Below are 24473 nucleotides of genomic sequence, written 5' to 3' on the forward strand. Positions count from 1 at the left end.
GTATTAGTTAGGGCTTGAGCGAGCGGTGTTTGATTCTGCTGGGCTACTACGAAACTCGAAAATGGAAGTTCGTATAGTACCGTCCCGCTGGCTGACGCTTATATTATTAATTTAGTACGAGAGTGAGAGGGACGGTACGATACAAACTTCGATTTTCGAGTTTCGTAGTAGCCCTGCTGATTGATGATACGTAATTTTTTGCGTAATGCTGCTGGGAAAGCGTTTAGCTGACAAAATTTCTGTTAAAAAAAATGGGTAAGTATTTAAAAATAATATTTATTTCAAATAACTTTAATCATAACACTTATCGCTGAAAAATATAGTGAACAAAATAAGTTTAATCGATTTTATTCTCGTTTGAAATCGAAAAGCATCGACTCGCTCGAGAGGATATTTCGCGCCAGAAAAAGCATCAAATGTCAAAATCGTGTTCATTCAACTTCATTCATTTCATTGGTTTACAAAATTGTTGCAATTTTGCGTTGTTTTAGTTGTAATTATGCATTAAATACTTAAAGTAATCACTATCAATCAGTAATTTGTCGATATAGTGCATCAGTTATACAGAGGAAACGTTTTGTGTTGTTTTGTTTGTTTTTCACTACTTTGGCGTACAATGATACGCCGATGTATCGTGTTGCACTCTATCCTTTTTATTTTGTGATTTCAGCAGATAACAGTAAGGTAACTGTCCATCTAGGCTATATTTAACCAAAGATGTCATAAATCAAATGTATTATGATTATGAGCATCACATTTCGTATTTATGAAATACTTAACCTTTTGGTAATTGTTAAATATTCTAGTTTCAACAATGCCGGATCAGCAAGTTTTCGTCAACTTAGCACTTGAGTTCCTAGAAGACAACACGTTTAATGATGGATTAAAGCGTAACCAAAAGCTTGAAATAATTCAGCAGGGCTTACAAAGTGATGAATACTTCAGTGTATATACACTTGACAGGATATTAGCCATATGTATTAATAATCTAAAAGACAGTGTGAATCAATCGACAGTACTCTGTTTACATATCATTGCAACAATCTTGAAGAGAGTTCAGGTATTTATATTCTAATTTATTTTTAAATGTTCAACAATTAACTAGACACAAAGAAGGCAAAAAATTACCCTGCAAAGGAGATTAAATATGTACAGTCTGAGTGGTATTGCCAGATCTTAAGTGACAATATGAGTTAAGAAAGACTATTTGAGAGGCTATTAAAAGGCAGAGCTGTAATTAGCCTTCTTAACTACACACTATTTCCCGGCCCTAGAATACCAACATGGAAATACCAACATGAATTCCGTGTACATGCCTATAGAAACTCTTGTCAGTTTGACACCAGTTTCTATGGGCGTGTACACAAAATATTGGGCCGGTATTTCCATGTCGGTATTGTCCAAGCTGGTAAATAGTGTCACCCGCTTTAGCAATACCACATATGTATAATTATATATGTGGCCATCGACTCTTCCAATGAGGCTAGCCTATGCCGTAACTATTCACACAGGTGCTCTTAAGCCCAGAAAAAAAAAACACCACAAACTTTTTGATGTTATCTTAACTGTGGAAATAACTTCTAAAAGATAGATGCACTTAACACATTCACAACAACATAATGCTATATGCTACACTCATAAATAGTAGCAGCATGACTGCTTTGTAGAGAAAACGGCCTACTAACAGAGAACCTATAGGGTTCTTGGCGTTTTGAGGAAAATGAGACCAGAATGGTGTATATTGTAAATTTTGAATTATGAGCTTCAATTTGTGTGGTTCTAAATAGACAAATAAAATAAATGTCATGGGATAATTGACACCAATGAGGGCTATCGCGTATGAATTCGCCACTATAGGCGCTAGTGTAGCATGTGGTCTCCGACATGTCAAATCTCATAGTTTTTGGTGAGCTATGCGGGTTTATTTATAAATAGAGTAATTTTGTGAATATTTTGCAATATCTTAGATTAATTATGGCAAATATGCGTTCCGAGGCAATAAATGTCTGTGTTTTGAGACAGTTTAGTCTTTCGAAAACCTTTGTCCTCCCTTTTTTCCGAACAAAACGGGGACTATGCAACACTGTGGCATGCTCGATATTTTTATGGTACGGTTTTAAGGTGTATTAAATATGATTTTAATCTAAACTTTGTTTACACACCCATAATAACAGACTTTGAAAGCCATACTTAAAAACCTCACGCAACAGTGCGCCATCTAGTGAGACAAAAAACGATAGCCCTCATTGACCTAGTCCCATATTTTGAATAAGTTTTTGCACGTAACTCCGGAAAAACTCACAAGGTGAAAGCACAGGCTTGAAACCTCAACCCTTGTTTGAGAGGCCATATGTCAAACCATAGGTACCTATTACAATTCATAAACATACAACTTGATTCACATTCTTCTAACAAAAAATAAATAATTCTTTGATATTTTAAGCCTGTGTCTTTTATGTATATATATATATAACCATATATTTTTCAGGATGGACCCACAGTGCCCAATCTGCTTCCTTCCGCAGAGGCAGTCCTACAGGTTCTACAGACTTCTGCCACATTAATTAAAGCTGAGTCCTTGCAAACCATGTGTTTTAACACCTTCTTGGATTACCCCAATCACATACTTATTTCTCTTGTTCTTGAGAGTAATGATTTTTGGGAACTATTCAATTTATACTGCAGCCTAAATATCCCCAAGGAAATTGCACTACAGGTATGGTATCATAAAATATTTATAAGGAAATATAACAGTGTCTGATTATAAAAACCTAATCAACTTAGAAAAGTTGAAAATCTCCTGATATTGTCATCCTAGAATCCTAGAAATAGCTGAATCGATTTTTATCAGAGATAGCTAAGAAAGAACCACTGAAATCATTGAAATTGGTCCGTCGGTTTGGAAGCTAAGATGCCACATACAAACAGACATGTCAAACTTATAACACCACTCTTTTTGTGTCTGTGGTTAAAAATGTTAAAGTTTAGTTACCCACAATTTCCCCTATTTTAATTTTATTGGTATTATTATTTATTACTAATCAAACCAAATACAACCTACACTTTTTACGATTTTAATTGTATTTTTATTATTAATACTAATCAATTACTTACAGCCTATAAATATTATTTTAAAACTCCTGAAAATTTTGACACCTGATAAAAAAACAATATTTGTGAAAAAAGGACTGGCAGTTTGGTTTTCAAAAATAGTGCCTTGTGTGATGTTCAATTGCGGTACTACTTCCTTAGAAGCGCTTGAGATGTTGACCGAAGAATTGGTTAAACTGGACTATTCTAAAAATCCTCATTGGCTGTCAATTTTGGACAATATTTACAACCCAAACAAGTAAGTATAACAATCAATTTATTTTTCTATTAATTCCTAATTTTTACTAAGCATTGCTAATATAAAGTAGGTATTTTAACTCGTCACGCGTCCTAGAGACTACATTAGTCCCTTACTTTTTGTGCGGGAAATGTTCTAAAGACTACCAGATCCAAAGACATGTCCCGCACAAAAAAAGTTAGGGACTAATGTAGTCTCTAGGACGCGTGACGGGTTAATATCCTAACTGTAAAGCACATCATAAAAGCTAGTATTAATGCTGACTTTGTGTGTAACTCCTCATAATGTAAACCAAAATGTTTGTGATAGAGATTAACATTGTAACAAGTTAATACAATATTATCACTTTAGATATCCAGCCATAATGAAGAACATGCTTGTCAATGGCATTCAACACTGGCAAAGACTTTGGATTATTTTTATCAAGCTACTTGAAGATCAAATTACAACATACCGACCAGGAGTTGGCAGCCCCATCAACTCAATGTTGCCAGTTGTGGAGAATGCATTCAAATTAGACATCACCAACAGATGCAGAGCATTTCAGTGCTGGAAAGTTCTAATAGACGTCTTTTCTGCTGAGATTAATGAACAATTTGTGACGAAAAGGATAAAATTGCTTCTCATTCCACTCAAGTTAAACAATGCTAAAGTTGAAGAGACTGCATTGGCAAAACTCGATACTTGGTGGCATTTAATAAAGCGATATGAAAGCAGAATAGATGATTCAATTTTATATCCATTCTTACATTTCTGTTTTGGTAAGCATGTTCCCGATAAGATGCCTACTGTACCTGGGTTAATTTCACCTAAAATGCAAGAAAGTTGTGTCAAAGCTTTTGTGGAGTTAGTTGGTCACGTAAAGTGTGAAGGTTGTGGTTTACAAGAAAGACTGAAGGGTAAACTAATAACTACTAAAGTATTAGTAAACCATTGGAACGACTGGGTGTACTCCTTGAAGATGGCAATTCAGATGTCTGGAAGAGATGATGTTGAGGTAGGATTAAAACCTATATCCTGCGCTTGGAAGTCATTTGTGATGACAATTGCAGAATTGCCAGATAATAACATCCGTAAAGACCTATTCTATGAACTGTTGGCACTGATAAAGCAACTAGCACAGGTTAGTAAAGTTAGTAGTTTTATGTTGTTAATTAAGAAGACGTCATTAATTATTTGGTAATTTATCTGTTACTATGTGTGTATTGTTTTGTTAACATGCATAAAATTAAATGTATAATAGATCATAGGACATTGTATTTTTCTAATATCAAATGTTATATGAATGAACTACAACACTTTAAAGATTTTTCATTAGTCAAGCCTATTTAAAATTATCTCTTTTTTTAAGTTACAGGAATGTCATAGCAAGACGAAGTTGGCTGACATCATTGTAAATGTTCTCATCACTTCGCTGTTTGAAGAAGACGCAATAAAGCCCCTCCTGAAAATCAAAGAGATTCAGAACGGACCGCTTCGCCAGCTTCTGCATATTCTAACTCTTATTAAAAAGTAAGTGAAAAGTAAAATTTTGCACATTATGATGCACATCAATGATAGGAAAAAGCAACTTATGGATTTAATCATTTTTTTCTTATTTCAGAGCCGACGAAGAAGAATCATCAAATACAAAACACATGAAGATGGTTACTGAATTCATGGCAAATATGTGTCCTCATTTATTAGATGAAACAGTAGAATGGCTGGTAAATGATTTACAGCCTAACGACACAACCTTGGAACTATGGACAGCTTTGTCAGAATCATTGCAAACAGCAAGACAAAAAGATAATTATTTACTTCACAAGTTGTTACGCTGGCCAATCAAACATATGAAGAAGTTTAAAAATGCAAGTATAATTGTTATATATTAACAATTCTCAATCAAGGTATGATTGAGTGTGTATCTAATGTCACCACACTAGTAATGCTGCTTTGTAATGTACAAAACCTGTTGTGATAAGGTATACATTTCGTTCATCGCTAAATTTAACTATTTTTCAGGCTAAAGAAGCAGCGCAAACATGGGCATCCACTTTTTCATTACTGTATTTGACAAAGGAAAGTATCACAAATATTGATGTTGAGATCACTTCAACTTTGGAAAGAACTGGCATTAACATACTTAAAGCTAGTTCCATAGCTCTTTTTGCCTTACTTTCTATTATTAAGGCATCATTATTATGGGAAAGTAAGTGGTTTTTTTACGATTTTTAATTTAATTGTACATAAAGCAACTTTAAATTTAAACGTCATAAATAAATGGAATGAAATGAGATTGGAGTTCCAAAAGTTGGTAGAAAGTTATACAAATAAAACAATTGAGTTTAATTACACATTCTGTAGTGACCCGAGAATTAAATTTAAGTATATAATTGTGGGTAGGCGAAATTACCTGTCGTACTATGTTTCATACTATTTTTAAGTATTTGTCGATTTTGCTTAATTTTATTTTGAGACATTCTGATTTAGATTTTTTTTATCTTCTACGCAGTTGACCATCCCCACAAAATGGAGATGCTTCTGAACATAGTAAGTCAATATAGCAGCTACAATCAATTTGATCAAGCATTTCCATTATTGATGGATACACTTAATCTCATGGTATCAAAACTTCCTCTAAACGAAAGCCAATATCTTGCCACCGCTGTAAGCATTATGAAAAAGATATTAAGTATCTTGAACAAAGAACTAAAGGAAAACGTAAGTATGGAAGTAAATTTTAAATGTAAATTTAATACTTTAGTGCAGGTCATGTAATTTATTGTTTAAAATGTTACTATTTCAGAAGACAATTGATGAGAAGATATTGATTGCTGTGAATACCATTAAATCACTTTCCCAAACCGATAAATATGTTGAAATCATAAATCGTGTAACAGATGAACTACTGGAATGCCGCACTTGGTGTAAGTCGCAATTAGTGCAGCTAAGTGTGGATTTCATTTTGAACTCGATTAAATCACACAAAGCCACTAATAAAGAACTCCGTGAAAAAAATAAAGAAGTTGTAGAGATTAAAGAAGTTACAGAGAAACCTGTAGCTAATAAAAATAGTGATGTGAATGTCACGGAAAATCTTAAATCTATGGAACCCGATGAACGTGAGTTTACAACGCCTGTGCCAAGAAGCGCGAAAAAGAACTCTAAAAAGAGAGAAACAAATATCGTAAATACTGTGGTTGAAAATGGGGAAGAGTTTGCCGTAATCCAATCAAACTGGAAATTCAATCCAAGAAAGTTGACTGAAAATCAAAAGGAAAAATTACAAAGGAAAAGGGAAGATATTCCAGCTTTATATCAAGATTTATCACAGTCACAAGATGAATTTAAACTGAAGTCTTGGAAAGCTGATTCACAAGATGCATCAACGACAAATAGCAGATCAGCTAGTACAACATCTAACGAAGATTTATCTACAGCCCTGAAAAATATATCTGATACAAATATCGTACCAAAAATCATAAGTAATTTTTTTTCTGAATCTCCGAATTCCGATGCTGCTGACAAAATAAAAAATCAAGAAATTTGTAGTCCAAAATCAAATGTAGATAAAACGAATTTATGTTCATCTGTTAAAACGCCACGTATGGCTCTAAAGGATAGAGTTTTCAGGAATGTTCGGAATTTGATTGAAAAATCCACTGTAACAAAAGATAGCACCCAAAAACCAGAACTTCTAAATCAGACAGTCAGTTCCAATATCTTTAATACTCCTTTAGCTAAATGTAGAGACCCAAAAGTTGAAGTTAATTCCGCTCCATCCAAGATATCGGCTGACAGACCTGCTCGTGTTAAGAGAAAACCAAAGAAGTTTGATGATACTGAACTGTTTTTACTTAAGAAAAGAAGAAATTCGGCAAACCCAACTGACTCACAATCTTCTGTAGTAAATAACGATTCTGAAGTCGCCGTCAGAAATACGCCGTCAGAAATAGTTAAAGATTCTATCGTTGAATCAAATAAAATATCTAATGCCGTGGTTGAAAAATGTGAGAGTGATATAAATGATCCAGTGCCAGAATCGCAATTAATTACTGATGGAAAAAATGACAATATAGACACATCTGAACCACTGGATACCAGGGTAGATCAAGTTTCGTCTACATCTGAAAAAGGAGTAGTAAATAATTTAGATGATCAAGCTCTCATAGTCTCTTCTATTCCGGAAGCGAAGCCTGACGAAGTAATTAGTTGTTCCCTTTCTGACACATCTGCTGAAATACCTATAGAAGAATACACACAACTAGAAAATAATAACAAAAAAAATTTAAAAGATGTTCAATCTACGCCAAAACTGACACCTAAAAGAAAAGACTCAAATGAAGTAAAATCGACAAATAAAAAGAAATCTCGAATAGAAAAAGAGTTGGCAATAGATATGGTAGAGGGACACCCCTTTTTGAAATTGCAGTCTGAAAAACGTGTGACAAGAAAATGCTTGACAAATACTCCAAATAGCAGCCGTAGAAAAAACTTGACTGAGAAGTTAAATAAATCTAAGACAGAAGCTAAAAGTACTTCAAAGCCAAAGAAAGACACATATAATAAAGACCTATTAAAAGAAAAGTGTAATGCTAAGTCTGCGGACTTGTCAATCACTGTTTGCGAGACACAAGACTTATGCGCTGATGGCACTCAAGATCTTTCAGAAGACATCATTGAAAGCTCTCAAGATTCAACAACAACAATTTCAGTCAAATCCTACAAAAACAGCGCAAAGAAAACCATTGATGTAGAAAAAAGTGAAAATACTGTTACAGAAAATAATGATCTAATAAATAATGATTTTAAACAGGGTATCAATACATCTGCAGATGTTTCGATGATAGAAGAAAGCAAGGACGATACTGATATTCCAGCAAATAAAACAGACACAGAAAATGTTCGGAAAGATTTAACGGAGGAAATGGACACCCAACCAACTGATGATAAAAATTCAAGTTCTGGAGAAGTGATACTAATAAATGAGGAGGAGCCTATCATTGTATTAAACACTGAAGATACTTTTCCAGGACCCGACACTTTAGAGTTGGCGAACGCTGATACTGAACCCGTGAATCCTTCTCAATTTGTGGACAATACAAATGAAGAAATAAAAAGTAGCGCGAATGAGACTATACCTGAAAATAAAGATTTACCTAAAGAATCTAATCTTGAAGATAGTGATCTACCTTGTAACTTAAATGACAGAACAGTTACTCTTACGGATATTACTCAAAGTGAACCGACCAACAATGCTTCCTCTCCTTCTAGAGATGAAGATCAAAGAAAAAAAGATTTTTTGAATAACACTTTGGAAATATCACCGATAAGATTGTTAAGTCCGATAGAACCAAAGTCGCCTTCTCCAGAGACCAGTGGTGACTTTTTGATAATTAAACTGTCGGGCCCAATTCAAATGAATGGCGAACCTTTGGAAAACAGTAATTCACCGGAAATATTAACAGAGGAAAAAAGTTCACCTGATAAAAGAGATCAGTCACCTCCTAGAGTTCAAGTTACAGAGAGTAAGAGTAGTCCGAGTTCTTCCTTGTCTCTAAAGAAGAATAGGCCTCAAGTGCGCGCTGGAGGTCGAGCGGCACAAATGTTGGGCCTATGTGTGCCTGACAGGACACAGTCCATTATGAGCGCAGACAGACCTGACACTGAAGAACCTAAGAAAAATAATTCAAGCGCCCCTGTACGAAGAAACTTACGAATGCTTTATTCTTCAACAGTCGACAGCGAAAACTTGATTGAAAATGACGATAGTGAAAATTTTCTGAAATTTGAAAAAGTCCTGCCTCCTGCAGATTGCAGTCCAGCTGGCCCTATTTTGAAAAGGAAACTAGCAGAAATATCTGACGAAGCTACTGTATCACCAGCTAACAAAGTACGTAGACTTTAAAACAAATAAAGCGTCTATGTAGTTTTTCGCAAGTAAAGTTATGTGCAATAATAATATTTTTGTATTTATTTTTCAGAGAAAACGAGTTAGTTTTCATGACCCGGTGTCAACATCAGTATCTGTACAGAAATACATAGAGACGAGCGGAGTGCGGTCGCCACAGCAGTCGGCACTTAGACGCTTGGAAAGACAAATGCGCAACCATTCTCACATGAAATCGCCAAAGAGACTTGAAAACTTATTTAAACTTGATTCCATACTGGTTAAGACTGTTGAAAGCTTTACTGAAAACGATATGACCAATAGTGACACGCAAATAAGCTCTTTAGAGCAAACTCCTGCTGTTGAAATTGTTAAAACTAGTGAATTAAATGACACGGACCCCATTTTTCCTGATCTCATTGATTGCAAAGACTCTATTCATAATATAGCTTCAGAACTGTCATCGCCGGCAATGAAGTTATTACTTGTCAAAGAGCTTGAAGATAAAATAGAAACTGTGGGTGATCTTGCTAAACTGACAGAACTGGAAGTAAATCGATTATGTATCAAGGCTCCTAAAGTACCTGTAGTTAAAAAAGTATTAGGTGATTATTTATGTAAAAAAGATAAAATAATAAGCGAAGAGAAATCTTTCGAATCTGTTTTGGATAAAGAACCTACAGGAGTCCATGCAGAAGTACAAACTAGTATTTTAACGAGTGAAACTGAAACGCAAACTTCTTTGGTCTTACAAAGATTGTCTTCGACACAGACTGATAGTATAGTGATGATGCATAAAGGTGCACAGACCGAAGAATCAGGAAGCAAATCAACGGAAGATATGATTAAATCATGTCTACAAGAAGTAAGTAAAGCTATGTAATTGAAATAGTTTTTTTTTCTATTTTTCTAAGGAAACGATTAAATGTGGTTTATTTGTTACAGAGAAAAGATTTCGTCTATAAACTTAGCAAACACTTGGATCAGACATCAATACGAAAGCTAGCAGATTGTATGTTAGTGAAAGATTGTACTGACATTCTTGTGAAGAAAATGACCAAATCTGATACCAACACTGTCTTCAATCGTGTGTTACAACGTGAATGTGAATTGCACCCCGGTGAGCAAACTGGTAGCAAGGAACTATCATTTTTATTGAATTACCTATGCGATAAATTTGATGCAAAGGATTTGATTCTGTTCTGTAGTCAGATGCTACAAAAGGTACATGATAAAAGTACCTGAGATTAAATAAGTTTTACTATTAACTTTATTACGGTTATGTCATTATTTAGCTTTAAATAGCGACGTTTGTTTATGTATACATAAACTTGATGGCTAGACAATAACTTATTGGATTGCTATTGCACGTACTGGGTGCATAACAACGGACTTTGGCTATTTCCAGTACAATTGGCAATGTTGAATTGACCAGTAAACCTTATTTTTTGGTTTGCTAGTGCCTACAATTACTTGAATATTATGTAATGGTATGGATGTGTTTTTCAGTAGCACCGATCTCTAAATGTGTTCATTACATTTTGAGACAAAACAGTCGTGTTTAGATACCTTTCATTAAAGTGACAATCAACTTCGTTCTTTAGTTAAAATATTTTAGTAATATTATTGTATCGCATTTATCTTATCAAACTTTTATTTATTACTAATTAGTCGTTACTTTTTCTGTAATTTTATTTTTATTTTAATATTTGCTTTAGTTAGTTTAGAACCAGACAAAAGTATGTTTCAGGCAAAACAGCTTTTAAGGCAAATGTGATATTAAAGAGAGGTGAATACAATCATATTAAATTCAGTAATCAATCACTTATTTATAAATGGTGCACATGTGTGCTAAGAACGAATTAAATTGTCACTTAGGTATGATAATGTTTGAATGCGACACTTAGATTGTCTAACGCGGTAACCTAAGTTATATGAAGTGTAACCTGAGTTTTTTTTAACATACTGTTAATCTTAGATATAATGTGCCTATATCTTAATTTTTAATTAAAACATAAGGCAATAAAACCAGGAAATTATCAAAACTAGTTTTATTCAATATAAAACATGTCAATAATATTTACAATATTCAGTCAAAGTGACCGGAATGCGATCACAATATAAGGTTTAGGTTTATGTTTTGACAAACAGGGATTGGCCTGTAAGACACTTTAGCTTAGGTACAATTTTACGTACTTATTGTTACAATCAGCCAGAAATTGTGGGCTAACTCATACAAATGGCACTAATGGAGGAGGCCGTCACGTTTCACTTATTCTGATCAGACAATCTTATATTTTACTGTCCACTAGCACCATTTACTAAAACAAAAGTCATGGTTGTTTTCTGTTTTATTTTTAGGCAGAAACAAAAATATTTAACCTACTCGATATTTGCCTCGTACCTACGGGTTGTTCTACAAGCATAATCAACCACTCTCAGAATCCTGTTATTCATTGAAAAAAATTAGCTACTCTGAGCGTAAGAATACCCACTTATTATAGAGCGAATTAGATACAGTGTGTTTGTGGTGAATGAGACTGTCACTAAACAAAATATGTCAGCTAGCAAAATTAAACTATGCGTTTAAAATTTTTCAGTGTCATTTTGAGAGATTACAAATATTGTTTAATGACAGTCTCATTCTCAAGGTGCGCAGTATCGATTTATTAAAATGACTGATCCCAGGATCCCAGTTGAAAAACTAGTAAAACTACCCAAGTACGAGTATTAGGTATGAAGGTGTCTTTACTTATGAAACACTTTATTTGAACGAAAGGTTTTACAATAAAAAAATAAGAAAATAATTTAACTACATATTCTTAAATTAGATACACATTTTCCTGTACATTAATGAGAAGAAATATTTGGAAAATTGTGTCAGTTTTGCAAATTTTCAATCGCAAATATTCACTGTAGTACACGATAAAAATAGGTACACAGTTACGTAATATTCATACTATAATAGAACAGTATTAGTTGTGGCGAGTAGATCCAACGGAACTTTGAAATTACTATGGGAACCAACATGGCCACAGGATACATCGCAACTAATATTTACAGCGATCCCTCAAGATGAGGTCGTTAAAGCTTTATAAAACAAGTGGGCTTACACTTACATTTACGTAATACAAGTTATATGTACATGGTTTATATTCACCCACCCAGTTAATAAACACACTAGCATCAAGGACCATATATGTGGTCCTTGATTATGTCCTAATAATTATGTTATAACTAGAGTTTACCTAATATTACGTTTCAAACTGATAGTTTATGGTTGAAAGGCGTTTTCTAGAGAGTTCACTAGATTTACAACTAGACGCGAAAAAAAACACTAGATCAAGAAGGCACACGAAAACCAGCCTTTCCTGAAATTAATATATCTATTTACATATGCATAATGATTTTATGGAGTATATTGTTATTTCTTAGAGTCACAAGGAATAGAGCCTGCTCTCATGTAACAATCAAGAATAGGCAGATCACGTATATATTCTACACTAACTAGAGTAGTGACAACTTACGCCATAAAATCGTTTTATTAATTAGGTACACATCATATTTACCTATCGTTAGACATTTTTGTAACCTATATTTATCATTATGATTATGGAATGCACAACAGGTAGCGCATAATTTTTTGGCCATATTTTTGCTATGATTTAGGCACTTAGGTACACACTAGATTCAAACAGAAGAGATATCCACCCAGCAGTGATTTATGCCTAGCAAAAGCAAATTAACTACTTTCAACACTTCTGTTCTTTTAATAAGAATCTGTGTAGGTAGGTACAGTCAAGGGCAAAGATATCGACACGGCCAAAGTTGCAAAAATATGTATACACGGCCTTAATGTTAAGTGTATAAAGTCGTGTATATATATATTTTTGTAAGTTTGGCCGTGTTGATATCTTTGCCCTTGACTGTACAAAGAAAAGCTTAAATGTATTTAGCTTATAAAATAATGTTTGATAATGAAGTCGATCAAAAATTTACCAAAATAAACGCGAAACCTCGCACTTACTTGATTTCGTTAAATTTTCGACCCTCAACTTTACTGTGGAACTTTGGTCCATAAATTGAGCACTTGGTTTATGTTATTTAAATTGTACATAGAGGTTAGACAGCTCGTCAGGGAAAACGCATTTCCGCTACATAGTCTAAATGTTCTAGATTGTGGTGCGAGTTAGACCGGCGCGGGGCGCGCGGCCGGTGCAGGTTGTGGTGTGAGTGTGCGCGCATCACTCGGTAAGTGCCTTCTCGCCGCGGGCCGGCGTCACTTGTCTTCCGAGCTGGTCGCACCCAATCATCGTCTCTCGTCACCGGCCTGCTCCTTCTGTAGTTATCCCCAGCACGACTTCTCGCGGGCTCTTCATAAGGCTGTCTTTGCCAAGCTCTGTCCGCATCAAGCCCGTATGGATCCAACTCTCCCGAAGGCTGAAATTGGCTAGTGTTTTGGCCGTAAATAGATCTCTTCCATCCAAGGTCATATTTCCTGCCGTTATCATTTTCTCCGATTTGTCGTCGCTGTGACTGATTAGAACTGCTCTCGCTAGTGTCCTCCCCCGAAGTTCCAATACCTAGGTCCTTGTCATCTCCATATATTTTGTATACTCCGTTAGGACTAATGTTCTTTCCATTAAATATCTGATCGTTTAACACAAGCTGTGGATGCGGTATACAATACGGATGCGGAAAACACTGGTCTATTTTCGTCATTTTCATATCTTCTTGCGTTTTAGTACATGACCCTGGTCCAAATAGTGATAGAAGTACTGGCAACAAGAAAAGTCCATGCATTGCTCCGAAGAAAATAACCATAAATACCATCTTGAAGAACACAGAAAATATGTAGCTGTCAGCAAGTAGCAGTGCCACCACTCCGAGAATAGTGCTGAACGAGCCTTGGACAATGGGTAGACCAAGGGAGTAGAGGCATTCGCTAACTCTTTCATTCGGGGTCTTTGCTTTGGAAGCCATGTAAGCGTAACAGATATGAGCTGTAAAGTCGACGGAGAAACCGATGCACATAATCAGATTTATCATGGAAATGGAATCCAGACTGATATCCCATAGAGCCATGTATCCTACGACTCCTATTTCTATGGATATGATACTGAATGCTACCCAAAGGGAGCACAGTACATTGGGAATGAATATAAACGAGATGATCATCATCATTAGGGCTCCGTAACACAGGTTCTGGATCGAAGTTGGTTTTACGAGCTCGAACTGAAAAGAAAAGTATTTATTTTATAAACTGGATTATCTTTATGCATTGTAAATAAATATCTATCGAGAGAACATTAACAGATAATTTAAATCAAAAGAATAAAGTTTACCTGATCAAAGAAGACAAAGTAAGGGTGGAAAACTGATACATTGAGTGGAGATTCGGCTACGATGTCTCTAAGCACCTTCACCATCTCCTTTTCGTGATTGGTGCCACTGATATTGACAGCTTGTATCAAAAATCTTGAAGCAACTATGCGATTCCCGGCTTCATTGAATTTGACATCAAGCGAGAACGGATTTGCAGGGAACAACCATAACTGGAAAAAAAGATAGCCTTGGAATTAAAAAAAGATTTGGGTTTAAAGAAGATACTAAATTATATCTTTGATTCTCAATTCAAGTTACCTCTCGTAGGTTTTGAATGAAGTCTGATTCATTATCAATGGTAACATTCAGGTAGTCGTTGTTTCTCGATACGTAATTAACAAATGTCCGCAGCCACGATTCGGTGTACAGTGAGTTCGATATATATGAAGTGTTTTCCAATCTCTGCGTCAATAATTCTACTTCGTCTTGTATTTTTGGATCTGAATAGTTATATTCACCACTGATCACCACCTATAAAATGAAGAGTTTATCATTAAAATGGTATAGGTACTTAATAACATTTATTTATTTGATTGCAGTCTGCATGGTTTATTTAAGAGTAAAGCATACCTGAATTCTGTAAGGAAATTCTCTGTAGTATAAATCTTCTCGATCAAAGAATTCTACAGAGTATGAGTCTATTCTGGACAGTTTCCTTCTCTCTAGGCCTTCCTTAGTCTTTGTGACTCCGTAGCCGGCTCCAGCTAGATAAGCCAAGAATACTGCGATAACTACAACTTTCACCGCATTATTGTTAAGGATGTTGGCCATAGTATCGCGGAAAAACGCCATGATGCAGTGCTCCTTGTTATCAATAGGGTTGTCAGGATCAGCAACATCAATACCACCACTGCAGAATATTCTATACAGCCAAGACTTCTCTTCTGCAATTCAGATAACGTGGATTAACAACTAAAAAATAATTATTTAAATGAACTAAAATAATTTCTTTGCTCACCCGCGACCTTATGATCATACCCCGTAATCAGTGTTGCAGATCCATTGAAACTAAGTCATAGGGTTGTCGCACAATATTTATTTCAGTGACAATGTGACATGTGACATACCTATTGGTATATAAAACGTTTTTGTTATAAGTACAAGAATGTTTAACAGGTAAAATAACAGATTTGTATGATTGGTTATTTGGAGTCTTTTTGTATTTTTTATTTCAACTCCAAATTTGTTACTTTTACGGGTATCCCGTGAAACCGATTCCCAGCGCTGGTCTCTTTTTCTGGTTTTTCTGTGCATCCATGTCTCAGTTTGTATTTTTGAACAGATTTGTATACTTGAATTAGTTGTCTGAATAAATTATTAAGAGTTTTCTTCTAATTTCGCCATCAGCTCTCTTAAACTTGGAAAATTCAGCGTCATCCTTAAGGAAATTCATGATTTGAACTCAATACTAAGCGAACGAATTATATACTTACGACATTCATTAATATTGATATATAAATACGCAACCCCCTATAATGGAGTTTTAAAAAAGGAATAAAACCTCTTTTAATTACGGGCTGAAAAGAGGTTTTATTTTGTTTTAAAACTTAAAATATATAAATAAAAAAGGTGCATCTAATTATATAATATATCTAGGCACGTCTTAGAAAAAATATGTGCAGTGCCATCCCTAAGCGTTTTGCAACATTGAATAACGGGGTGTGCTTATGATAGCTAAGCTTATGCAATGTTAGACTAACCCATTTACCCAACCCACCCCCACCCATGTCTGGTAGCATGGTGTACGGTTGTGTTGCTCTGAAGATGAGCTCTGGTTGAGTTCTAAACGCGTCAGTGTAGTGTGGTGGTTGTGATAGGGGTTTGTGTGATTTGTGTGTGGTTCTTACAGTGTGGAGGTGGAGGAACTGCATGAACACGCCTATCTTGCATAAGCTTAGCTTCATAAGGTCGCGGGTGAGCAAATAAATTCTTTTAGTTCATTGATATTAACCTCCGCAAAGTAACGCCTGATTCGATAAATTATTTAAAATCACCTATGTATTACAAAACATTAATCGCAATAGTACCTTTCCTGGCTCTAGATTCTGGTAGAACCTTCAACATGGTGATTGTGTGTCTATTTTGCTTCTCACGGTATCCTGACACTGCGACGCATCCAGCGAAAAATGTCAAATGCCAAACAAACGTGAAGCAGACGGCAAGACCTGTAAATCAAAACAAAAATCAATATAATATTATATATTTGTATGGTACTAATGTAATTAAGTATCGTCACTGCCTGTAATAGTTCATATTGTTTGGCCATGTGAAAACCTCGTAAGTAACAATTTTTTTCAATAAACTTTTTAAACTTCTATTCATGAGAAAATCTTGTAATGTACATCCGCTTTAAAAAAAACACTATGCAAATTTTTGAAAGAAAGAAATAAAGATTTGGTAAGTACTTACGAGGTTTTCACACGGCAGTGACGGTATGTACCTAACTAACTAGGGTATCCTAGAAATAATAAACGCTCGTTACGCTTCTATTACCTTAACATTAGTAAAGGTACAGCTAAGTTATTATATTTCTGAGCAATAATTCAATCAAAAATATCTGAACACGCTTCTACGCCGTTAACAATAGACATGTGTTCACAAATTTTTGATAAAAAAATTCTCAGAAGTATAGAACTTGACTGTAAGTATATCTATATCTGTCACTTTGCTAGTTACTGACAAAACATAACTTATGACAGGTTTGTAATCTTTTGTAATAAGGGAATAATCGCAAATCTTACCTGAGTACATGCAAAATATTTGTACTGAGGGAAATGGAGAGAATATTCCAATGAAAAACGACAGCATATCAGTGACAGATGTGATGGTGATGGAAACAGCTGCCTCAGATAACATGATGGCCATTCGTTCTGGAACTGAAAGTTTTGGGGAGGTTCTTCGCCACGCCGCTAACATCACGAATGTGTCATCTATGCCAATACCTGTTAAAATGAAAATAGATACCTAATTAGCTAATGGGACGATCAAAATACACCTAATTAACCACAGATTTGGAATGTATTTAAAATGCTTACCAATCATCAAAAACGGAGCAGCCAAATTGATACCAATGAAAGATATCCCTAAATACATGGCACAACCAAATGCAGCTGCAGTAGCCATTACCGCCGAAATGTTTCCTAGTAACCCCAACCAAGGCTTAGAGCGCACCCAGTCTGCCATCATACATGTCACTACTGAGAATATGCCCATGAGAATAAAAGTAGAGCTGAAGAATGGAACAACTTGTCTTGTGTTCTTCTCGAGCTCGTGATCCAAAGTTCTTGAAGCAAATCGTGATATGGAGATGTGCTTAAAACGGCCTGTGTCCTCTGCAACCCCAACTGCGTCCAAAAATGCGTCCTCCCATGCTGCACCCCTGAAAGATAAAATAAATAAAGAGTTTAGTTAAGTTTTATACAAATTAAGTATCAGAATACAAATCAATATCAGAGTAGCAACCTCGAGATGGACAAAAAGAAGATGGACAGATGATATCAAAAATTGGGGGAGCATTTTGATTAAGACTAGCGAACAACAGAAATGAATAGAGGCAGCTGGAAGTAGTCTACGTGTCATGAGTTACGCTGCCTACTAAACCGGAAAATTCGATGTGCAATAAGATAATTATAAATAGTTATTGTGAAGTTCAGTGTCAGCAATGACCATTTTTTTGTAAAGTACTTATTGTTTAACTAATATCATACAGTATTATCAAATACTTTAGCGTCGAAACATAAATTCAGAAAAGGAGCAATCATTTGGACATTATTGAATATGACCAATTTGTGAACGGAAGGTCAGATCAGAATTGCACACGAATGTTCCATTAGACGGAAAACTTTGAAATATTGTTGTCAACATCACGTTGACCTACAATTAGTTTAACCAACAAGCGAAACCTTTCTATTCGTATTCTGCTCTGCCATTACGCAGTGCTTAGTATTCGAAACGATTTCCTAAACCGTGTCAAGATCGGTTCCTATTATCTAAGAAACTAAGCCATTTTAACTTTATGTAAAAACATTAGCGTACAACATAAACATCGTGTAAACAACATTATTAGGGCACTTAACGAAACTATAGAAACCTTCATACGCGCTTGTTTCCTTTCCAGAGACGATTAGACCTACAATCATTGTTTCCTCATATTGCGTGTGATACTTAAGTGTATGTACGTGTGGCCATTAACTCGACTTCTTCGGATATTCTTATTTGTTTTGCAAGGATATCCGCTATTAGAAGAAAGATATCTTCGCGAGAGGCGGCCGTCTGCTGAAGTTTATTTGAAAACACATTCTGTCAGATATTTTACATGTTAACTAGATCTGACCTAACACAACAGTAACTATGGCCTCTCAACTCAAGCAGCTGATCCTGGGTTTAGAATTTAGATCCAGGCCCACAACTCTGAGTTTACGTTAAGGAAAACATCGTAAGATAACCTGCACTGAAGCAATTCAATTGTGTATGCGAAGTTCTTGATCCGCACCGGGTCCGCATGGCACCCATGACTTAAGTCCTCTCATTCTAAGAGGAGGCATGTGCTCAACTGTAGGACGCCGTAGCAGCAGGATGTATAATAGGGTGGGATGATGATGACACAGTGAATAGGTACTTCTAGGCCGAGATGGATAGATACTAAACAGAAATAATACCTATTAAGAGGAGTAAAATGTCACGCGAGCTAAAAAAGCGAAGCGCTTATTATGGTTATAAAAAAATATAACAAAAAATTGAACCGACTACAAAAAATAATGAAAATAATTTTCTACCAGTCTGAAGTCTGTGCTTCAGCACGAGCCAGCAGGAGTGGACCTATATAGTCGTCTACCTCACCTACATACTATTACTATACTCGTATATTGGGCTTTAATCACTCCTGCTGGCTTGTACTGAGGCACCGACTTCAGACTTTTAGAAAAATATTTTCATTGATTTTTGTAGTTGGTTCAATATCACGCTTTTTAGAGTAAAAAAACTAAGATACAATAGTTTAATGTCAACAACTCGTCACCTTTTACGAAAAATTTATTTTTCCGATGCAGAGACGTTCATTATTGAGGAGCCCTGGTGCTTCGTCACCCGTTCCATTTCACCATATGCATGCATTACGATGAGCATTGCTTAGCAACTGTGTTAAAGTCATTGAAATTTAACCCGTGAGGTACTTGTTATTGAGTAGTCGCTCCATTGGTCAAAAATGTGGTCTTCATCATCAGTTCCACTTCACCAAATGATGATTTTCAAGAGCAAATACACGAGTTACTAGGTACTTAATATGTCGAAATCCATCCATCCATCGTCCATCGTGCTCGTTTGCCATCCAGTCGAATAAAAAAAAAATACTATAGATGTCCCTACAATATTTAATTTTGAAGAGTTCCCTCGATTTCCTTGGGATCCAATCATCAGATCTTGATTTAGTGCTTATGGGACCTAATTGAAAGCATTCCTAGACGAACGAAAAAAAAAATTTGAAATCGGTTCTACCTAAATGACTGAGTTCCGATGTAACAAACATGAAAAAAAAAATACAACCGAATTGATAACCTCCTCCTTTTTTTGAAGTCGGTTAAAAAGGTAGGTATGGTTCACTGAACTGCAATTTTTTGAACAATCGATTTTGTTAAAAACTGCTGTATCCATTTTAATCGCTCAAGACATTGGTCGTTGCAGATTATGGTTCAAAAAGGATTATGCACATTTGATTGGTGAATAGGTACCTACTGTCATTTTCAAAAACGAGAGACGAAAAAGTGGCGAAAAAAATTCACGCGATAACGTCATTTCTACTTAGTCCGCTAATTTTAAGTTTTGAATACATAATGTACATTCTTGTCCGGTAAGGTTAACCTTTCGAATGCGGAAACGAAAAAAAACCTCCTTTGTTTCAAATAATATCAATAACACCGATTTAGTTAAAATAGAAAAAGATAGCCTTAAATTCAAGCATTGAAAGGTGAATAGTATTTACCTTTGTATCTGCAGTTTGTTGTCGGCCCGGATGAACCACACGAGGTGGACCGCCGGCACGCTAACTATAGTGTCGTCGACGATCTTCGAGCCTCCAAAGTAGACCGGAAACGCGTGCGCCTCCCATGTCACAGGGTTGAACATTATAGGGAATGTCAGATTCAAGTCGCCCCGCTCCACCTGGAATTTCATAGTTTTTGTTTTAAAACAAAGATTGTAACTTTGGGTGGGTAGGTACGTCACCTGCATTAATATCTGCCACAGCGGACCGTGAAAAATATCTGACACGTCCTACCGTCTGTAGAAATAGCGTCGTATCAGATATTTATGCACGCGTTACTGAGAAAATGGTGCTGGTGACTTTACGGAAATGAATGATTCTAAGGCAATACTTCCGGGGTCATTGAGACTTTTTTAAATCTTTGCTGAGACAATGATTGATAGAGGCAATGTACCTAGCTGAATTATATATGAGGTATCTAAATTTATTTGTAAATTCCTCGAAAATCATCTCAGATATTTTCTTTACTTACTTACTTTCCCTACCCATATTCGGGTTAAAAAAATTGATCTCAAAATAAATTAAGGAAAATTTCGATATTATTATTGCAGCTGAGCGCTGGCATACGACACAATCAATGGCAACGCAAACAATCAAAACAACACCCCCAACTATACCTCGCTTCATCAACCCCAAAAACTCGATCAAACTCACACCCGTCTTTCAATAACCCTCAATAATTTATTTCAGTTACTTAGGTAATTGTGAACTCATGAAACTACTTTGATAAATTGTATTGGTTAGAGCTGACTTTGATCGCGGCGGGTGTTTGGAATATAAATCAACAATGACACACGCTTAGCCGTCCCCGATAGGGTTTATATTGTATCTACATGTTTGTTTGTGACCACAACAATACCAGCCATGTCAGTTTGTTTTGAATCCTGACATCACCCATGTTTGAATATTAACTATTCGCACTTTTAGTCAGCAAATACAGGCATTAACATATTCCTTTGTAAATTATTCTCAGTGACAAATGTTAAAAGAATTAGCCTTGCAGGATGCTTGCAAGTTTTTTTTTTAAATAATGCTGGGTCTTAATATATGTGTGATCGGAAGATAAATAAAAACACAAGAGTGCGCTCAAATAGAATGTCATTAGTTGTCTAGTTAGTCTGTTAGTTGCCTTGTCACATTATTACTGAGGGGACCTGAGGCTGTATTGTCTAACGCCCGGGCGCTCGCGATCGCATTCACCATCTCTTTCTACGTACACTTATCCCATACCATCTATCAGAATAGAAAGGAACGGTGAAAATGATCGTGACTCCGAGTAGCCCGGCTAGCGCCTGCTCACTATAATCGGTGGGTTCCAAAAATTGTTTACTTCTGATACTTTATTTATGCACTGTGTTATTTTTGATTTTAAGGCAACATTCAAAGATTGTCACTTAACCCTACAAAGAGATATTTCCTTCTTGTCCCCGACCTTATCGTATTAAGTGCACCAGCATCAATATCTGACACTATAAAGCGTGCATAAATGATACGACTCTATTTTAGGGCCGGAACGGTAGGATGTGTCAGATATTTTTTCACGCTCCGCTGTGGCAGATATTTTTGCAGGTGACTGTACACCGAAGTACCTATTGACAGTTTATAATAAAACTCGAAACATGGTATAAAATCATTGTCTTACAGTCTAACAAGCTATGAATTATACAAAGAGTCGTTATAATCGTAGACCACATAGAACGCTTTAACTTCAGTTAGAATTATGGTAACTAGTAAACTGTCTATTGTTCGGTTTGCTGCTCTGTTTTATGGCTGTGAGTCATACGAAACAATATCGAAAGAAATCAATCGGAACTTTTCGATATGGATCTGTTTAAACCTCTACGTCGAAATTTAATTAAATTTTTGCCTTGAGAGGGTCATTTTATAACGAACCTCGGCCGCGGGACGCTCGATTTTAATGAAAATTTGCACTTTAAAGTTGAATATTTTGCAAACATATCACTGAATCGAAAGATCGTTATAGCAATTCCCTAATGGTTTTAAAAGACCTATCCAACGATACCGCACATTACAAGGTTGGATGAGAAAAAAAAACACCCCTTACTTTACGTCTATGGGAGGAACTCTAAAAAAAAATTTATTTTTTTATTGTACCATTTTGTCGGCATAGCTTACATATATATTCCTGCAAAATTACAGCTTTTTTGTATTGATAGTCCCTAAGCAAATCCGCGGACGGACAGACAAACAGACATGGCGTTATAAGGGTTCCGTTTTTGCCATTTTGGCTACGGAACCCTAAAAAGGGGTTATCGCAGAGGTTAGAGTTAGAGCTATTATTGAACCACTAATAATTAATTACATTTCATCAATGAGTACCGTAATAAATTAAATACTTAGGATATTTTATGCGCACTGCCGGCGGTCTATTCAATTTAGGTTTAGCTGCTTAAATGCTATTCTTTGCATGTCCTTTTTAAGCAAAAGTCAAGCTAAACTGGCTAATTTTAGCGGCGACTAAAACAGTCCCATTTAAAATAAGATTACGAAAAGTCAAGTTGTGCTGGATTAATTCCATACGTATTTCATTTGTATTAGTTTCTTTAATAATTGGTTGTCTGCAAGAGATGGCTTTTAAGCGATAAGACTCAGTGGATAAGACCGTCAATTGTCTGCCATACTTTTTTGTATTTTTGTTAATTCACTGTACTCATTTGTGGTGATCAATAAAAATATTTGTATTGAATCGTATTGTATTATCCATTAGAAAAGTTAGAAATGGATGAAGAAAATGTTATATTTTCTTTAACAGAAAAGGGTTTTATAGCGTGTTTATAGCATTAATAGTCAAGTGGTGTGCGATGCCACTGGTTGGATCATCAGCGTCAACCCAAGTTTTCCGGGCTCAACCCATGACGCTGCTGTTTGGAGGAGCATCAATGTGCACCAGCACCTTGAAGGGCATTTTACTTACGACATTTTAATTTAAAAGACGGACAGAAGCCTTATTTTAAGTGTTGCCCACTCAAATTTTAGTAAATTATTTGAGAAAATCCTATACTTTTTACAGATTTCATTCTTTCATTCGCTCACTTATTATTTCCAAATAGCAACACACTCAATTTAATTTAGAAATTTTAGAATACGGATAACATCCGGCTAAATTTAGTCAGCTTGACTTTCTGGAATAGCACTTGTTAAATCCGCCGTCTAAATTATAATTAAAATTTAGAAAACTTAGATTTAGACTATTTCGCCGACGTGCACGTAGAATCGCGTCCATTAGCAAACTAGTTTAAGAGTGTACCTATGTATTTAAACATATGTTTCGTTCGGCAGCAAATACATTTTTTTGCCGGAAATCGGTTTATTCACATGCAAACTTCCAATTATTGTCAATAATTGGCTGGAGTTATTATTAAACTGTCAACAAAAGGCCCTGAAAGCGAGCTTCACATGAGTAGGATCTACGTCGTATAATTTATTTAAACAAACAAATTACATTTTTATGGTAGGTATTGTGGTAATTGTGTTTCTGCAAAAAGCGTAATAATATTCAATTGATCGTTTAAAATGCGGCTTGGTAATGGATAAACCGCAACTAGCGAGTAAAACGTGATTTTAGTTTTAATAACAATACTTGGGTACCTAGTTATTTGTTCAGGCACCTTTATCACGTCGCTTGGGAGAAAGTACACGGAAAACAAAAGTACATTGGCCAGCACACTTTGGTTTACCTACTTCAGAAATAGATTTAAATTTATCTAGTTCTAGCGATCAAGACGTCTGAAAGAAGAATTGTGCATTCCCATCTTGTAGCTAGTTACCAAAAGGGCACGATTTTTCCGTCTCGTAGCTAGCTACGAAAT

The 24473-nt window shown here is 35.6% G+C and overlaps 2 protein-coding genes across 3 annotated transcripts in view; one reads left to right on the forward strand and one right to left on the reverse strand.

Moving 5' to 3' along the window:
- Positions 1 to 425: 425 nt before the first annotated feature.
- Positions 426 to 11896, forward strand: LOC141428038 (uncharacterized). Of its 2 annotated transcripts, none has more exons than XM_074087730.1 (12): positions 426 to 684; positions 807 to 1060; positions 2489 to 2716; positions 3117 to 3349; positions 3701 to 4472; positions 4701 to 4861; positions 4953 to 5199; positions 5354 to 5540; positions 5844 to 6052; positions 6138 to 9224; positions 9316 to 10086; positions 10167 to 11896. In XM_074087730.1, the coding sequence occupies exons 2-12, from the start codon at positions 815 to 817 to the stop codon at positions 10464 to 10466; spliced, it is 6441 nt and encodes a 2146-aa protein (XP_073943831.1). In that variant the 5' UTR covers positions 426 to 684; positions 807 to 814; the 3' UTR covers positions 10467 to 11896. The 2 variants fall into 2 exon arrangements, with proteins under 2 accessions (XP_073943831.1, XP_073943832.1); XM_074087731.1 differs by having other exon boundaries at positions 4707 to 4861.
- Ptr (patched domain-containing protein) overlaps positions 11258 to 24473 on the reverse strand; it is a 60433-nt gene continuing 47217 nt past the window's right edge. Inside the window, exons 4-11 of the mRNA XM_074087732.1 lie at positions 20584 to 20762; positions 17642 to 17985; positions 17348 to 17548; positions 16634 to 16771; positions 15177 to 15490; positions 14865 to 15077; positions 14567 to 14776; positions 11258 to 14456 (exon numbers count right to left, since the gene is read on the reverse strand). Of these exons, the coding sequence (XP_073943833.1) occupies positions 13356 to 14456; positions 14567 to 14776; positions 14865 to 15077; positions 15177 to 15490; positions 16634 to 16771; positions 17348 to 17548; positions 17642 to 17985; positions 20584 to 20762 (2700 nt within the window). The 3' untranslated portion in view covers positions 11258 to 13355. The remainder of the gene's footprint in view (positions 14457 to 14566; positions 14777 to 14864; positions 15078 to 15176; positions 15491 to 16633; positions 16772 to 17347; positions 17549 to 17641; positions 17986 to 20583; positions 20763 to 24473) is intronic.

The sequence above is a fragment of the Choristoneura fumiferana genome, chromosome 5 (assembly GCF_025370935.1).
Source record: "Choristoneura fumiferana chromosome 5, NRCan_CFum_1, whole genome shotgun sequence".
NCBI classification, from domain to species: Eukaryota; Metazoa; Arthropoda; class Insecta; order Lepidoptera; family Tortricidae; genus Choristoneura; species Choristoneura fumiferana.